General features: G+C 38.4%; 1 protein-coding gene across 4 annotated transcripts in view; it reads right to left on the reverse strand.

Annotated features, from left to right (window-relative positions):
- SIK3 (SIK family kinase 3) overlaps window positions 1-19,018 on the reverse strand; it is a 261,321-nt gene extending 242,303 nt beyond the window's left edge. For all 4 annotated transcript variants that reach the window (XM_045837983.1, XM_045837965.1, XM_045837973.1 and 1 more), the window contains exon 1: window positions 18,707-19,018. In XM_045837983.1, the coding sequence (XP_045693939.1) occupies window positions 18,707-18,985 (279 nt within the window). In that variant the 5' untranslated portion in view covers window positions 18,986-19,018. The remainder of the gene's footprint in view (window positions 1-18,706) is intronic.
- Between the last annotated feature and the right edge of the window lie 426 nt (window positions 19,019-19,444).

The following is a 19,444-nucleotide window of genomic DNA, read 5'->3' on the forward strand; positions in this document are numbered from 1 at the left end:
GCAGAGTCCTCCACACAAGCACAACCCTCTGTGCAAACTTGGGATCACTGCCCGGCTGGGTGGCAGGGAGGCCGGCGATTGCTGTAGGAGAATTCCCCAAACAGTGTCAGTCTTTTCACTCCTTCCTCTTGAGAAATTCCTCCTATTCAAGCCTGCTGCTCCACACAGCGGCCTGGCTTCTCCCACAGCCAGACCGGTGACTGTGGGGGTCAGGGCCCGTTGTGTGACCCAACCCCACCGGTGTCCACAGACTCTGAGGGTGCTCACAGCCATTGTGTGTTTCCTAGCACCTGGGTTCCTGTAGGTGCCACTCAGACCCTGTTTGGCTGGGGAGGGAGCAGTTGTCTCGGCTCTGTCCCAAGGACTCTGTGGCAAACCCCGCAATAGGTGCTGAGCCTGGGGCTGCAGCTCCCCAACCCCATGCAGGTCCCTGGGACCCTACCATATAGCAGCACTCCTCTCACCGTCTGGTTTTTTTTTTTTCAGTTCTACCACAATCCTTGGTCCCCTATTTTCACATATGCTGAGGTATGTTGGTTGCTTGCTCCTCCACTCCATAGAATCCACGCCAGGATTCTGTCCCATGTGCAGAGGGAAACCGAGTGTGCTCCTTCCCACTCGGATGCCATTTTCCTTCTCCAGTAAATTTTTTTTTTAAATGCACATTGAACTGACGGCTATCACAATACAATCTAACAAAATTGTTTTGAATCAAGTTAAAGGTAACTGTGCACTACTAGAACCATGGAAGGGAAAAAAAGTGAACGAACTTTTTGGCCAACCCAATAAAAGTTATTTAGAAGTACTCCAATGTTCCAATTAAAAAGAAAATGAGCACTTTATCACAATAGGTCTGCCTTGCTCCATTAGCTCTGTTCCCCAGATACTAAATTTCTCTACTTTAAACTTCTCTTATACTCACAAGACCTTAAAGTTGGTTTCTTCATAAGAAATACATGACAGTAAACCCCAACAAAATGCTCTATTTCAGACACAAGAATTTCTAATGTTATACAGAGAAAAGGAGGCTGCTCTAAAGAAAAAGAAAATAATTATTTAGCAATGTTACCTGAACTTCACCCAAGTTAAAGCCAATGAATTGACCTATAGTGCATGGAACAGGAAGGAATGAACAAAGTGAGAAATCACCATCACTGAACTGGATTCTATATACCACTTTTAAGTAATCACTTTTCCACTATCTGCTTTGATGTCAGCTGGGTGCCAACACAATTTCCTGATGCCTTTTCTGCCACCTACTCTCTCTGTGTATCCTGCATTAAAATATTGTGAGAAAAAAATGTTTTTCTTGAGATACCAAGATTATAAAATGACAGCTATAAAAAAAAGATTTTATTTACTTATTTTTATAGAGGGGAAAGGAGAAAGAGAGGGAGAGGAACATCAACGTATGGCTGCCTCTCACAATCCCTCTACTGAGGACCTGGCCCGCAACCCAGGCATGTACCCTGACTGGGAATCAAACAGGCGACCCTTTGGTTCTCAGGCCAACACTTAGTCCACTGAACCACACCAATCAGGGCTAAAATGAGAGCTTTTTAAAAGACACTTAGGATGTAAAAAGCCAGAACTAAGTATTTTATATCCTAAAATAGCTTTCCAGAAAGTAATAACTCAAAATCATTTCTACTTTGCAGCTGACTCTCACAATGGATTAAATGTTTAATCAGTAAATTAAATGAGTGTTTTCTAAGGGATAATAAGTTTTACTAACAGAGATTACAGTGCTTCCCTAACTGGTATGGTATACTTAAGAATGTTTGAGGATAGCCTTCCAAATATACCATAATCAGTATAAAATTATAATAATTAAAGCTGTAATGTACAGTATTAAAGCAAGCAAAGACAGAACAATCAACGAATTATAAAAATTCAAAAATGTATCCAAACATCTGGAGAATTTGTTTAGAAAACTGATGGATAAAGCAGTTTTCTAAAACATGAGGGAAAATATGGGTTATTCAATAATTCATATTGGCATAGCAAGAGAATGGAGAAAAAGATTCACTCATTCAATAAATGAAGGAAGGGCCTTACCTGAGGCGAGCATTGTGCTAGACCCTAAAAATAAAGAAAAAAATTACACAATCCATCACCCTCAAGGAGCTTACAGTCAACTGGGAAAAGAAAGCCATTTATAACCACAAAAAGAAATGTAAAATTACAACTCCAATAAATCCCACAACTGATCCATTTTTCATGTGGCTTAAGCCAAAATGCATTCTATATGAAGCAAAGATCTAAATTTAAAAACAAAACAACAAAAGTACTTGAAGAAAATACAGGTAAAAATTTTTAAGGTTAGAATGAGAAAAGAAAGTGAGAGCCATAAAGTAAAAAACATCTGACCACATAAAAATGTTTATATTTTATATTTTTTAAAAAGTACACACACACAAAGTCAAAAGACAGAGAAACACACCTGTAGTATTTTAAGGAGTAACTAATTTCCCTAATATTCAAAAAGCTATTAGATATTTAAAAACAAAAATAAAATGCCCAACAGAAAAGTGAACAAAGGACACAAACAATTCCAAGACAAAACACAAATAGCCAGACAATGATACTCAAATTCACTAATAAGTAACTACAAACTAAAATGACATTTTAATTTACCTGTCAGATTGACTCACTTAAAAAAAAATGGCTGCTTGCCAGTGTTGAAGAGAACAGAGTATACACTCTTGTGTGACCTAGCCTGGCCTTCCTGGAGGGCAATTTGGCAACATTTATGAAACATTAAGCATTTATACTTTGACTCAGACATTCTACTTCTAATTATTAAAATGGATAAAATGAAGAACCTAACATTCAAAAGATGATCACTTCAAAAGACGATCTAACATTGTATATATCATGATAGAAAAGAACACAACTTCTGGGAAATTTACTTTAGATTGGATCTAATAAAACTCCAGTATTTTTTAAAAATTAAATTAAGTCTGAAATGTAAGAGTCTAATAGTTAATTAGTACAACAACAAAGGGAATAGAAAAGAAATATTAGCACAAATGTGCATATAACATACAACTGTGAGGAAACATTAACTAACCATACAATTTGTAATTTTTAAAAAGCTGAAAATGCCCTGGTCAGGTGGAGCATCATCCCGAACAGCAAAAGATTGCATGTTCGATTCCTGGTCAGGGCACATATGAGAAGTAACCAACCCATGTTTCTTTCTCACATAGATGTTTATTTATCTTTCTCTCTTACTCTTTCTCCCCCACCCTCTTCCTCTCTAAAATCAATAAACATATCCTTGGGCAAGGATATTTTTAACAAGCTGGAAACAACCTTAAAATCTATCAACAGGATACTAATTAAATAAATTATAGTATACCCGTAAATTGGAATACTCTACAGCCAATTAAAAAGAATGAGACTAGGGCAAAATGTATTGACAAAAAAGAATGTTGGAGATATTAAACTAAAAAACAAATAGCAAACCAGATATGTGGTATGATCCTTATTTAATAAAAGAACATAAACACTTTGTATGGTATATATTTTATAAAGTCTGATTATAAGATACATGTATCAGACTGATATATAGAAAAATATTTTTAAAGAGACTTTGATGCTATAAAATACCCTGAAAAGGAAGAACTATTTGAAAGTGGGAAAGAGGTACAGAATGAGTACAGAGGAAAATATTCACAATAGAACACAATTTCAGAGTTAAAATAACTAAATTAAGCTATTTTATATTTTTTATTATTTCTTATTTGATTGATAATGCTACCTTGTTTTTTATTTTTTTCATTATTAAAATGAGTACTATATCACAGATTTGTGACTTGATTATATTTCTTTTGTGAACTGGCTGTATACACATAGCTTTTGAGTATATTTCTTCTTGTTATTGACTCACAAATCATTACATATAATAAATTTTTTGTTTAAGTTCTTAAAAATCTAAGAAATCAAAATTAAAAATGTTAGTGCTGCAAACAAAACCATCACAAAACTGGAAAGACTACCCACAAAATAGAAAATTTCTGTAAGTCATATATCTGATAAATAAATTGTATTCAGAATATATAAAGAATTCTTACAACAACAATAAAGACAAATAACCCAACCAAACATGGGCAAAAAAAAAAAAATCCCTAAATAGACACTTCTCCTAAGATCTACCAATAGTCAGTTAGCACATGAGAAGATGCTCAACACCATTAATCATCAGGGAACTGCAAATCAAAACCATAATGAGATACCACTTTACACCCACTTGTATGGCTAGATCAAAAAGAAAGAAAAATTTGGTGAGAATACAGAAAAATTAGAATCTTAATACAGCGATTTTCAACCTTTTTCATTTCATGGCACGTATAAACTAATTACTAATTTTCCACAGCACACCAAAAAATGTATTTTTTGCCTTGGCTGGTGTGGCTCAGTTCATTGAGCACAGGCCTGCAAGCCCAAAGGTCATTAGTTAGATTCCCAGTCAAGGCACATGCCTGGGCTATGGGCCAGGTCCCCAGCAGAGGGTGTATGAGACGCAACCACACACTGATGTTTCTCTCCCTCTCTTTCTCCTTCCCTTCCCCTCTGTCTAAAAATAAATAAATAAAATCTCTTAAAAAGATATATTTTCTGCAAAATGTATTTTCTGGCAAAAAAATACGTATTTAATAATTCTGATTCATTCACACTGAACAGTGTTGGCTGTTCTCATTTTTTATTTGACAATCTAAAGGAAAAGAGGTCAGTGCCCAACTAAAAAGTCAGGTATTGCATGTTTTAAAAATTCTTATAGCACACTAGTTGAAAATTGCTGCCCTAATACAATATCGGTGGGAATGTAAACTGGTGCAGACATTTTAGAAAAGTTTGGCAATTCCTCAAACAGTTAAACATGGAGTTTATTAAATGATCCAGCAATTCCACTCCAAGGTAAATGAAGGTAAACATCCAAGATAAATGAAAATACACATCCACACAAACACATATACACAAATGTTTGTAACAGCATTCTTCATAAGAGCCAAAAACTGGAAACAATGCAAAAATCCATTGATTCATGAGTGGATAAACAAATGTAGTAGTATACCCAAACAATGGAATATTATTCAGCCATAAAAAAGGAATGAAATTCTAACATATGCCATAACACAGATGAATCTTGAAGACATATGCCAAGTGAAAGACAGACAGACACAAAAGACCATATAATTTATTTACATATAATTTCACTTACATATAATATCCAGAACAGGAAAATCCATAGAGACTTAATTAGTGGTTCTTAGGGCTGGGAAAGGGAGGTTGGGGAAATGGACAGTGACTGCTAATGAGTATGCTATTTCTTTCAAAGGGAATGAAAATGATCTCAAATTGATTGAGGTGATGGCTGTACAACTCCATGAACATGCTAAAAACACTGAATTAGGTGCCTTATATGGTATATGAATTATATCTCAGTAAAGCTGATATACGAACATACAGGGTCTGGCAGAAGTAACCCCTGCTTGAGAGTGGCTGATAAGGTAATAATACTGGTGTAATAATTTATAGTTCTAACTTGAACATTTCACCTAAAATGTCATTTGGTGTGCTTGAGTGTGGTATTGTTGTTACAAAATTACATGCTTATGATTTTGTAATAAAATAAGGGGTGTCATTTGTGCCGGACCATGTGTAATAAAAAAGAAATGGGAAGAAGCTCCATGAGATTAAGCGATTTGCCCAAAGAAAACTGCTAGACTAGTAAAACAAACTGGAAACATGGCATAACTCCCACACACCAATGCTCAGTTCAGCTCATTACTACAGACTGCCTCAGGCAATTGTGATAGGCCAAGAAGATTCCCCAAAGGGTGGGAAAAGCAGAAAACAGTGACAGTAGCATAAAAAAAGAAAGAGAAATTTAGGTAACACAAACTGAAATGTGATTTTCAAAAGGTAATGTGACTCAACAATGGATTCTTGGCCTAAAAAGAAATCTAACAGTCATTGATATAAGAAGACATTGTGAATAGTATAACAGAGCCTCCTTTATTAGGAGCTTAATTAGAGCAAGGCACTGCATGCAGCTATTGACTGAAAAGGAAAAAAGAAAATGAGATCAGAAGGGGCAGCAGGCTGAAACCACTGGTCACTCGTCTGCATATGTCCAAGAGGCCAAAAGTAACATGGGTCAAACATGTTAATCTCGAGGACTGTAAACTCCTTTAAAGAGATACAAAAGTATTATCCCAAGATTTAATTACCTCCCAGAATTACTAGACACATATAAGATATTCAGATATAACATATGATAGTGGTATCTCTGCAGGTCACTTGGGCACGAAGATCACTGCTGAAATACAGTTGCCACATTTGACTAGAGTAACAGTATCCCTGTTGATGTAGAAATAGAAAGTAAGCCAAAAGCATACAATCACTAAAAACATTATTTTGGGAGTTTAAAAAAAATCAACTACCGAAAAAAACGTTCTCTATTGTCAGGACACTATGTGCTATTGTCAGGACACTATGTGCGCAACATTAGAGCATTCTGACAGAAACAAAGGGCAACAGGAAGCAGGGATGAGAAAAGTAATCCTGCAGGTGCCCAACTTATTCCTCTAAGAAATACACAGCTCTGCTCCTGCCTTCCACAATAAAAACAATTCTGTTTCTTGTAGCATATGAACGAAGATTTCTTTTTGCCAGGAACAGAAAACAACTCACTACATGAAAATGTCAACTTGTTCTACGGAATGCTACACTGGCAGTGCACAGATAAAGGCCTTTTAAACATGAGAGTTTTAGCTGTTTCCTCAGCAAATTTTTAACATCACTGGCCCTTTAACAAATTCAGTTCAGTTCATGCAAACTCTAACATAGTGGACAAAAATACCATTTGTGGAAGTATATACCACAAATAAAAGATTATATAAAATATCTTGTCCTCAAATTGCTAACAACTTTGGCTTATTTTTATTTTTAACATAACGATTTTAGAAAGAGAGAGGTAGGGAGAGAGAACAAGAGAGAAACATTTGTTTTTCCACTTATTTATGTATTCTTTGGTTGATTCTTGTATGTGCCCTGATTGGGGGTCAAACCAGCAACATTGGCATATCAGGATGACATTCTAACCAACCAGTTCCACCACTCATTAAGCTGCAAGCTAACCAAGAATTGTTTTTTCCCAAGCTATTTATACCAGTTGCTCTTGTTATTATAGCTATATAATTAGGTAAGTAAACTGATAGGAAATCAGCAAGAGCAGAAAGACATATTTCTATGAAAACTAAATTGAATGCTTAAAAATATGTGGTAAAGTCAAATTAGATGTGGGTGAGACAAGTGTAAAAGGTTGACAGGGAAATCATAAAACCCAAGAGGGATTCTGTACTCATACAGCTTCACAAATGCCTTTAAATTCCTACTCTTCTTTTAAAAAGCAAATAGCCCTGGCTGGTATGGCTCAGTAGATTGCGCACTAGCCTGTGAACCAAAGGGTTGCCAGTCTGATTTCAGTATAGGGCACATGCCTGGGTTTCAGGCCAGGCTCTCAGTAAGAGGCACAGGAGAGGCAACTGTACATTGATGTTTCTCTCCCTCTTTTCTCCCTCCCTTCCCCTCTCTCTAAAAATGAATAAATAAGTAAAATCTTAAAAATAAAAATATTAAAAGCAAATCAAAAGTGGAAATCTTAGATAATGAACTATGGGTATGTTTAAGGCAAACATGACAAAGGAACTCTGATTCCATTCAGTATACAAAGAAAGGCCCTGGCCCTACATGAAAAGATGAGCAATTTTTTCTTAAACAAATTGCAAAGAAAAAGAGGGCAGAAAACCTAGAGAATAAAACAAACAAATTTTAAAAAAACATTTAGGGAACATCAATCAATTATAATGCATAAACATTATTTAGACCCTGATTCAAACAAATAAGTGGTTTAAAAGAATATCTATCTATCTATCTATCTATCTATCTATCTATCTATCTATATATATATATATATATATAAAAAATCAGGGAAATTTTAACACTGCCTTGATATTTATTGACATTAAAGAATTACTGTTAATTGTTTTAGGTAGGATAATGGTACTGTGGTTATGTTTATTTGGAAAAGAATCCTCATCTATTAAGAGATACATGCCAAAATATTTATGAACAAAATGACAGGATTCTGGGATTTGCTTCAAAATAAACTAGGAGAAAAGAGAAACAGGAAGGAGCATAGATGACAGTTTAGCCATGAGGTATTAACTGCTCAAACTGGGTGGTACATCTGTGTGTACCATTATACTATTGACAGGGGGTCATTATACTATTCTCTTTACTTTTGTCTGGAATTTTCCATAAACACTTTCATAAAGATCAGTGAATGAATGCTTATATATATACTTTTAAATTAAAATGAAATATTACAAGTATATATACATCAGTATTTTTGATTTTCCTTCTTTGTTTTTCCCCCCTATTTACTAAGCAAATCATAACCCAAACTTTTTGTGTAAGAGGCCTTCTACTGGAGATTAAAGGAAACAGCATATCATCATATGCCCAAAATAAACATCAGTAACCCCAAAACATTCTAAGAAGAATATCACCATATGCTCTACCACATTTTGCCACGTATAATGAGCACTTTGCCCAAATTTTTGAGAGAAAATAAGGATTTGCATTATACATGGGTAGTACTAATTCCGTATCTACATAAAGGATTTTAATTCTTCAAAAGTGTAACTCTAGAAAGTAAAAATAATATGCGTATACAAAATAATACCCCAGAATACGACCATCAGTTTTGTTTCTAAATATAAACAAATAATTGACTTAACAAATGAAAATGAAAAATTTTTTTCCTGAAATTTTGGGCCAAAAACATGGGTGTGCATTATACATGGCAAAATACAGTAACTACCCTTGAAAATCTGTTCAGTAATACATACAGTGCATAAGGTAAAGCCAGACACAATAGGGCTGCTGCATCACCAAGTTTATTACATAATTATGTATCTTACAGTCTCCTTCACCATCTTTTCACCATTAAAAAGAGGAAAGAGTAAATTACAACCTTCATTAATCTCTGATATTCTCACTCAAGTTTATAAAACTTTAAAAAAGCAAATGTTCTGGTGATCTGAGTCTTATTTCTTACTGACCTTTCTTCTTTTCTTCATCAATTTCTCCAATGTAAGTTTATGTCTCTTTGTGAAAGATCAATGAACAATGATAAAAATGAACTGAGCACTGGCTGGTGTGGCTCAGTGGATTGAGTGCCGACCTGTGAACCAAAGGGTTGTCGGTTTGATACCTAGTCAGGGCACATGCCTGGGTTGCAGACCAGGTCCCCAGTAGGGGCAGGGGCGTGATAGGTTTCTCTCCCTCTCTTTTCCCCTCCCTTCTCCTCTCCCTCTCTTTTCCCCTCCCTTCTCCTCTGTCTAAAAATAAATAAATAAAATATTTTTAAAAAATAAATTGCAGGGTTTACTTCAGATATACTAAACTTCTTAGTAAATAAAAGTTTGAGATATGCCAAAAGTAAATTACTTGCCCAGAAAGGTTGTGAAATCTCCTTAGCTAGAGATTTATGAGAAAAAGGTAGAAAATTGCTTTTCTTTTACATCTTAACTACAGACAAGAAATTTCAGCCCTGACTGGTGTGGCTTAGTGGATTCAAACTGAAAGGTCTCTGGTTTGATTCCCAGTCAGGGCACATGCCTGGGCTGCAGGTCCCCTGTTAGGGGCATGCAAGAGGCAAAAGACTGATGTTTCTCTCATATATCAATATTTCTCTCCCTCTTTCTCCCTGTATTACTCTCTCTCTCTAAAAATAAATAAATTAAATCTTTTTTAAAAAAGAAATTTTAATAGTAAAATTCTAAAACAAACCCAGCTCCCATTTTTTAATCCTTATATTCATTACATGAATATTTAGAAGCATTATAGTAGGCACAGGGAATACAGCAGCAGACAACAAATTAAAATCACCACCCTGATGGAGATTACATTAAAGTATCACACTGTGCCTCCTGATAGGCATTAAATTAAGTGAGATATTTTGTTTTTGTTTTTTTTAAGTAAAATGATATTTAGAAATTTCAAGCATGTCAAAGCACTGCCAGAAAACAAACAGCACCCAGCATTTGAACTGATCCAGCAAAGCCCTAAATAAATATCTGTGAAACAAAAGTAAAAAATTTGTGTGGTTGAGGTGTTAGGGTGGCAGGCAGACTAAATTTTACTACAAACAAATCTATACTTTCTGAATTTTGTGCCATATATCAATTCCTAGTTTTTTATCAATATTTTTTTCAGAAGTGTATTGAATGGATGGTTGGTTGGTTGGTTGGTTGGAATAAATGAATGAATGAAAAATTTCTTCCTCAAAAATTTCAGTCTCAAGAAGTATGGTTAGCTAACCTAAGTTTTCAGATTCAATTCTTCTGGAGGAAATAATGAGAAGTAAAACATACTGCTGGTAAACATGTACTAGAGCTGAAACTAGGCAGAAACTTAATAATTTCTCAGAAACTTCTTAAGCAAAACCTAACTATAGTTTAACATAACTGGCCAAAAGTATCCAACTGAATGAGCCCAGCTTACAAAGACAAGCTTTAACCAGGTGACAGATTTGCTTCTCCCTTTCTTTTCAGCTTCTGGGAAATGAGGCTGAGTGTTCTCAATCTGGTTCCTACCTCTCTAACAACCTAAATTCTGAGATGAAATATAATATTATTAAGTGGCCAGAGACTCCTCATCTACAGTGAATTGCACATCTCATAAATAGAAGTACAGGATGGGGGCAAAAGTAGGTTTACAGTTGTGAGTATGTGAAACACGAATATGTTTTTCTATTATTATTTATTAATTATTATATTGTTTTCCATATGAGCAACTATAAACTTCCTTTTGCTCCATCCTGTATGTCCTAACATAATTTCACGATGGTTTATCCAACAGTTTTGTACTAACCAATGGAACTTTACTGTGACTAGATCCAAAAGAAGCTCTTTGAAGCTAATTCATACAAGACTGTCAAAGCTTCTCAAAAACACTGTCTCCGCCACTTGTTTAACAATTATGTATTACATCAGGACAAAAGTTCACAATAATGCATGTAACTTTCATCCTCTGGATGTTGTCGGTCATCCCCAGGACAGTACGACTGTCCTATATTATGTATAATGCCAGAAGGGACCAAGCTATTCACTATTAGAATAGGTCAGGGACTTACCTGACAGATGAGGTCATTCACCAGGGAACAGATGTAGCTGTCACACCAAAAACTAGAACCACATAAGAGGAGCCCTTATGTAAGTTCTCTTAGCACTCACCTGTGTCATCAAGGTATGTATCTTGGTGATCAGTTCTCTTAATGTGTTATAAGATGGCACCATCCCCTAAAAGCTGGTAGTGATCTGGTAAATGAGAAGTCCATCCAAGAAAGGTACCTTCAGCCCTGGCTGGGTGGTTCAGTTGGCTGGAGTGTCATCTCATACACCAAAAGGCTGCAGGTTTGATCTCTGGTCAGGACACATACCTAGGTTACTAGTTTGATCCCCAGTTGGGGTGCATAGGGAAGGTAACAGATCAATGCTTCTCTCTCACATCTATGTTTCTCTTTCTTTCTCTCAAAAAAGGGAAAGAAATCAATAAACATATCCTCAGGTGAAAAATAAAAAATAAAAAAGAAAGAAAGGTACCTTCAATGATAGACCAGACCAACCCAAGAGCAAAAGTATATTTACTCATATTCACTGGGTTAAGTAAGCTAGATTTAGTGACAAAACTATATAAAGCCAATTGTGTTTATGGTCATTGCCTTTTCTCCCCCTTTTAACTTCCTTAGTATTTTGAGAAACTTTTTTGACACCTTATCATGTTAAGGGGGCACAAAAGGGTATTTGAGTAGGAAATTTAAGAGCAAAGCAATGGATCAATGGAGGACTGCTGGTAAGTGGTACAGGTGACAAACTGAAATAATGCCAAATGAAAGGTGAAATACAGTGTTGGTATAGACTCTTCCTCCTACTTGGAAATTTTTCTTCTCATCATGACATCTCACTTCTGGAGTTTGGTTTAATAAAGAAGATAAATATCTTAGGCTTTAATTAGTAGGTATATCCTGTTTCTCTAACAAAAGCTCAAGTGCTCAGAATGTAAGGGCAATGTTTTCTATGACTGAAGGAGTCCGGGTAGAGTTAACTAGAAACAGGGATGCCTGAATTCTAATTCCAGCTCCCATACTAACTACAGGATTCTGGGCAAATGGAGGGAGGTGGGGAAGATACCAAAGGGAGTCATGAATCTAATGGATAATTGGTGTAAATTCTTTTAATAGCCCCTAAAGGCTTGAGATTTTAACTCCACTAAGTCCATCTTACTAAACTCTGGAAAAGAAAGCATTGGAATAGATAGAAGGTCTTTAAGATCTCTTTTGTGTCCAGAAATCAACAAATATTTGCTGACTGATCATGTTTATGTGCACAACGTGTGCCATTCTTTTATTGTGTGAAAGAATATAAGTTGTTAAAATTGAACACCTCCCCTATCTGAACAATGCATCAGAAAAAGCTTTTTTACCCTTAACCATAAAATAACCAATATGACTTTTTAAAAAGATAGAGCAGATGTTAGTGCTCTGCTTTGATATCTCCTGATAGCAATGCTGTTTCATACCTAATTCCATAAAATGGACTATAAACCTATATGATCTGGTCCCTCTCTACCTTCCTGATTTCATCCCTTACCATCCTCCCCCTTGTTCACTAAGCTCCAGGCCACCATGAACTTGGGTCTAATTTTTGGAAAAACCAAGCTCTTTTCTTCCCCAAGACCTTTGTACTTGCCATTCCTTCTGCACTGACTATTCTGTCTTCCAGATCTCCCCCAGCTAACACTCTTTCTCATTATTCAGGTTTCAGCTGAAATATCACCACCCTGGAAAAAAGGCTTTCCCCCACTCTAGCTGAAGAAGTGTTCTTCCCTAGACATCCCAGCTCATTTTTTCTTCATAGTATTCATCACTGTATGAAGTTATTTGTTTAAATGTTTCTTATCCATCTCCTCCCATTAGAAAGCAAGCTCCACAAGAAGTCTCATCTTTCTTGTTTATCAGTGTACAAGAGTGTCCACAATAGAACCTGACACAAAATTTGAATTCAATAAATTCAAATTTTTACTGAATGAATGCAGAGGTGTTTTAAGTGTTTTTTTAGAATTACAGAGGCTCCAAAGATAAGAGAATTTCTTTCTCTTTTCAAACCATCCATTTTGTTCTCCTTTATGCTGTGAACTTGAAAACATTAGCAAGGATGATGCCTGGAAAATGAAAACAGCACTTCTGGCACAGAAATAACTAGTCTGTGTACCTCTGGCTTGAGCCAGATCTATGACTTTCTAGGAAGCTAGCACCAAAGTCAGAATGTTAAAATAAACAGCTCTGATACTGAAAATGGAATACTGGTATTTCGATTCTGGAGAGACTACTCCAAATCAATCTTAACTCTTCACAAAGTTTCAACAAAGTAAGTAACCACATCATAAATGAAGTATCATTTGTATCAAAATGAGGTTAGTCATCTTGCAATAGGCACTTCTGTATTATCTAGGAGTGGAACTATCCCCTCAAATGGGATGTAAATTTATTTTCAATTTCACATAATTTTCTTTTCTATTTACCAATGAATCTTGTTTTCAGCCTCCTGATGAACACAAGCATCATCTCATCTGCTTCATTAAAGTCTTCCTTAGAAGTGAATATACTATTAGCCCACTCTGAGTTTTTCTCCTTATGTAAATGAGTTTACACTAAAACCACGCAGTTCACAGATGTGCCCTAGCTAGTCAATATTTGGAATGCGGTCATAGGGCAAAACATTTTCTCTGTGTAATATTTTGCCCTTGGCCTTCTAAGCAGCGCCCAAATGCAAATGTGTTCTTAAGTCTTGTAAGACTATTTCTTCACATTCTCTGCCAAATTTAAGTGAATCTGTGGAGAAAAGACTGAACTCAAACAAACTCTGTTCCAATGTGACAAAGAATAGTAACACAAACACATGGAATATTCAAAGCAGCCCAAATAAAAGCCAGCGTTAGTCACAGTTTTCATTAGACAAGTCTCATAACTATTTAAAAAGTTTAACTAGTGTAAAATTATGTTCTAAAATGCCAATTCATGAAATTAGCCCACAGACTACAGGAGTTAAGCCCAACTCTCTCAAAGTTGGGTTTGTCTCTCCAAGTGACACCTGACATAATAGCAAACTACTTTTTTTATCCTGAAAGCACATCATCAGGATGACACCTACCTACACAAAATGAATGGCAGGTGCATTTATAAACTGTTCAAAGGGATGAAAGGTCAAAAAGGAGGACTATGTCTTATTCATCTTTGTTACTACAGCATCTTATGATGATGATGATAATGACAACACTGACTACATGCCTACTATGTGACAGATACTGCTCTAAGAGATTCACGAGTATTATGTTATTCAATCTTAATAATACCCAAACTTGGGAGGCAAGTAGTATTGTCATCTCACTTTACAGAAGAGGGAATCCAAGCACAGAGAAGTTGAGTAATTTACCCCAGATTACCTAGCTATTAAGCAGCAGAGGACCCAAATCCAGGCAGCCTTACCCAAAGTGCAAGCTCTTACCACAAACTTAGTAATGGGCAAGTGATATGTATCTGTTAAATACACATTAACAGTATTTGAGCACCCTGGCTGGGTTGCTCAATTAATTGGAACATCATCCCGTACACCAAAAGACTGCAGGTTCAATTACCAGTCAGGGTATGGACCTGAGGCAACCAATCAATGTTTCTCTCTCATTTCAGTATTTCTTTCTTTCTCTCTCCCCCTTCCTCTCTCTAAAAATCAATCAATAAATTTAAAAAGTTTAAAAAAGTATTGAACAATGGCTTTTATAGTCATATATACTCAGAAAAATATACAAAATATTATCTAGTCTTTGTTCTTCTTCATCCAAACAGCGAAAGTATAATTAGGTACAGGCAACAGACTACAAGCATTTGACAGCAGAAAATATTTTTTTAATTGCTTTAATACTTCATAGTGGCCTACCAAAGAATCTCAGGATAAGGCTCCTCAAAAAAAAAAAAGAAGAAGAAAAAGAGGAAGAAGAAGAAGAAAAGAAATCAAAGATTGTAGAAGAGACAGCCAGGGTGAGCTGCTGACCAAAGTATGTTGGAGATGAATACTGTCTCCTACTAACTGTTCTGCAGTGACGCTCTAAGCACTGCAATGCTGCCAACATTAACTCTGAGCTCATAAATGCCATGCTGCAAAAGTCACTGACAACCAAATATGAAAATATTTCCTTTTCTGTACTGATTTTATTCATCCTGGGGTCCTTGCCTAGGAGGTTTGAGAGTTAACAGATTCTGGGAAAGAGCCAGTTTCACCATGTATTGTTGGACAAAGTGTAATAGCTTAGTCAATAAATGAAGTTTACTTTAGCCTCTTAGTCCTTGGAATGGACAGTACATATAAGAAAAGCTGACCATAGCCCTGGATGGTGTAGCTCAGTGGATTGAGCACCAGCCTGTGAACCAAAGGGTCTCTGGTTCAATTCCCAGTCAGGGAATATGCCTGGGTTGTGGGCGAGGTCCCCAGTGGGAACCACATGAGAGGCAACCACACATTGATATTTCTCTCCTCTCTTCTCCCTCCCTTCCCCTTTCTCTAAAAATAAATAAATAAAATCCAAAGAAAAAGAAAAGGTGACCATAAATAGTTCTTTGATGTTCAGAAACACCTACTACCTAACCTCCTTCAGCCAACACAAATATCATCTGAATTATCTAAGACTGATTGTTATATATGGTTAAAAGAAAAATCCAGACCATTCAGTGGCCTGCAGGAATAAAAGGAGAAAGAAGAAATCATATACCTCTACCAGATGAAACGGAAAAATAATATTCTGGAAAGAGATGGAAAAAAATAGCTCTCTTTGGTTCCAAGTGACCTGATTGCAAAAGTAAGATAAACACTGCAGTGCATAGGAAGAAAAACCTATCTACCTGAGTAACTGAAACAGCAGTTTCTGCAACTGCTAGTAACTTAGGCACCTTCCTAGCCATTATATAACTAAGCCATGGTCTTAATAGGCCATCATACTGTAAGTCAACAGCTGGTAGGCACATCTAAGCTGTCAGCATTTGAGAAACGCTTCCAAAGTGGATTCAGATTAAGCATGGAGCAGGCCAAAATAGGCTCATCATTCATTCAGAGCACATGACAACTCCTTGTGAATTAAGCTTCACTCATGTCCTCAGAGTAATTTAAGCAGCAAAAGATAGGGTGCTTGTAACTGTAACTACGAAATTGCACACTGCTACAGAAACACAAATAAGTGCTGGTATGGTCCCACTACACATGCAACTCATTGAACTCACTGTCCAAGCCATCCATTTCAGTCTCATTAAAGATTTTGAATATTTCCATACATAAGAATTGCACAACTCCATACCACAAATGATCAAAGTTAAAACCAACATCAACAGTGGCACCAATTTATAAACAAGCCGATGTTTAAAATGCTTCAGTCCTAAAGGATACCAAGGCCTCAGAGAAAAACTAAGAAACACACATAACACACACAGGAAAATTAGAAAGTGGGCAGACCAGCCATAATTAGGCACTGGCTTTGCTGACTACTGAAGACAGAAATGTCTCTTACATAGATAAAGCCAAAAACCAACTGTTTGCAATTATATTTCCAAAAACTTTCAACCCTGTCTGTCACAAAATTTTTTATCAATATTTTGATGTATCCAGGGGCTGGAAAATAGAAAATTCTTTAAGTCATACACACCACAAACCAACCAATTAAGTTCATGGAGTCCATACCCCAAAGATCAGAGCAAAATAATTACAGATATGCAATGTGATTGCTTGGGGGGCAGGGGCAAAAAAGGAAACACCAAAACAAGGAACAAGGCTCCAACAATTAGAGTTGTTTGTTAACATAAGTTTGATTTTGCTAACAGTAAACAGAACTGGAAACACTGCAGGTGACTGGGGGGTGAGAAGGTGGAGATAGTAAGATGGTAACACCAGGAACCTTGGACTCTGTTATCTCCAGCAGCTCAGACCTCCAGACTTGAGGCCCTCTGATAAAAACTGACAGAAAAGCTGAAGACCACCCCTTCTCCAAAGGAAATGAAAATGACCAATCAATTTTCCACAGGCACCCACTCTGCCACACTACAAGGGCCCCTTGTAGTCTCTAACAGAAATGAGGGGAAAAGGAACTTCAGGCTGTAAGTGAGCAGGATAGAAGGCCTTGATAAGTCCCTGGTTCTGAAAACAAACAACTGCCATAAAAGCAAAAACAAGGTAGATGATGACAACCAGAGGCTAGGCTGAGGAGGTGAGGGGAATTGATGTGGCTTTTATAGGAAGCAGCAGCAGTAGCTATAAAGGTTCTTCATTAGTCAGGTTGAGGAAAACTGCAGTTTTAAATATGGTGCATGGCTACTTTAAAGGGTTCATTCAAGTGAGAGATTGGACAAAGAAAAAATTTGTAGTACAAATATGCTTTGTGGGTCCAACAGAAACCAAATGATTCTGCCTGATGTCTTACATTCCAATACTCCCAGTGAAGATGGCTACAGAAAAGTGCTACACATACTTCCTTAAAAAAGTAATTTTACATGTAAAAATTTATATATTTACATGTATGACTTCCTAACTGACCTTGGCCAACTTCACTACTACAACTCCACAAATCCCTTGAGAACCAAAGGGCCCAATGAGTGAATCCTCCAGTGTCAGGATTCCTCACAGACCTCTTCAGTCACCAGCCTTTCCCCAAACCACCGACAGCCCACCGTGAGTTCTATAAAGCCTACAATTCCAAAACCTCGAACAACTAAAATTAACCAACAATCCAGCTCTCCCAAAGTTTTTAACCCCTGATTACCTAATGCCACCATAAACCTGCACCCCCACTATGTTCCCTGAGCCCATTCCTGCAGAAAAGCAAAGAAAAATTTTCCTCAGTATTTCCTCACTTTCTTCGTCTCCTCCTCCAATGATCTTGTCTATCCTCAGGCTTCCATTCCCATGATCTGTAAGTACTAGACGATCCTATGAAGATGGGTATCTCTGTCATAAGGTACCAGATCCCTCCTATCCCCCAGTAGCCTGTACCCACCACACACCCCTAAAACATGCCCCAGCCCTCCAGTTTACCCTTGTCTTCCCCCACCCTCCTGGTTCACATTTCCTATGGTCCTGACCTCATTCCCTTAGGATCTGCTAATTGCTGGTTCCAGAGTCTTCTTAGCTTAGTCTCACGGTTCCGTCAGAGTTCCAAACCTTTCCAATACTGTCTTCTACACACTCCGTACAACGCTGGGAACCCCCTTCCCCATTCCCAGCTGCTCAGTTCCCTAGGTCCCGGTACTTAATGTCCGACCCCTCGCGCCTCCTCGGCCGGTAGAGTTTCCCTCTCCCGGGTCCCTCGGTGTCTCCCACCTTCTTGCCCTCTCCTAACTTCCCCTCCACAACCTCCGTACCCGTTTTCCCAGTCCCCAACGCTCTCCAATACCCCAAGGTCCGCTCACTGCGCCGACCCTTCAGTCTCAGTGTCGCGGGTCCTTCCTGCCCCCGCTACAGGCGGACCGCGAACCCAGGCTGCGCGGTCCCGGGTTGCGCAACCCCGCAGCCGCCCAGTCCCTCCGCGCCACTACCTTGGCCTTGGTGACGAGGTGCGTGGCCCGCTTGACCACAGCGAAGTTACCCTTGCCGATGGTGCGGTCGATCTCGTAGTAGCCGATGCGGGCAGGCACCGGCCCACGGGAGGCCGGGGCTGGGGGACGCGGCGAGCTAGCCGCCGGGGCCACAGTAGCGGGGGCAGCCGGGGGTCCCGGGGCAGGAGGAGGCAGCAGGCGGCCCGCCGGCCCCGCTCCTCCCGCTCCGGTCCCGGCAGCCCCGCCAGCTCCGCTCGCAGCTGCCGCCGCCGCCGCCATCTTGTTGTGCAGCGAAACCTCCGGGACCGCGGGGAGCCGGCGGGTGGAGGGGGAGGGGGAGGGGGCGGGAGGAGGGGGCGCTGACGTCACCCGGGGCGGAGCGCCCGCATTGCCGAGGCCCAGCGTCATGGCAACCGCTCGTCACGTGATGACGCGCGTCACTGCCTAGAGCCATGGCAACTGTGACCTCACCCGCTAGCTCGACCTTCCCGCTAAGACCCAGTTCCTCTGGCGCAGGCTCCCAGTGCCCTTCTCTGTGGATTAGAGTGGGCACCACAAGTATGCTAGTCAGTTGCAAAACGCTGTGGCGTTCCCATGTCGGGGTGCTTTAAGCCCGACCAATGCCAGCTTCCCTGGAATCGCTAAAGTGACCCGTAGTGTGACCTCTATACCAGTTCAGCAAATACCCAGCTTCCCTTAAAACAAAATATTGCCTCATCAAAAATACCAGACCTGTCT

This window comes from Phyllostomus hastatus, unplaced genomic scaffold, assembly GCF_019186645.2.
Source record: "Phyllostomus hastatus isolate PE091 unplaced genomic scaffold, TTU_PhHast_1.1 phas_contig_113, whole genome shotgun sequence".
NCBI lineage: Eukaryota > Metazoa > Chordata > Mammalia > Chiroptera > Phyllostomidae > Phyllostomus > Phyllostomus hastatus.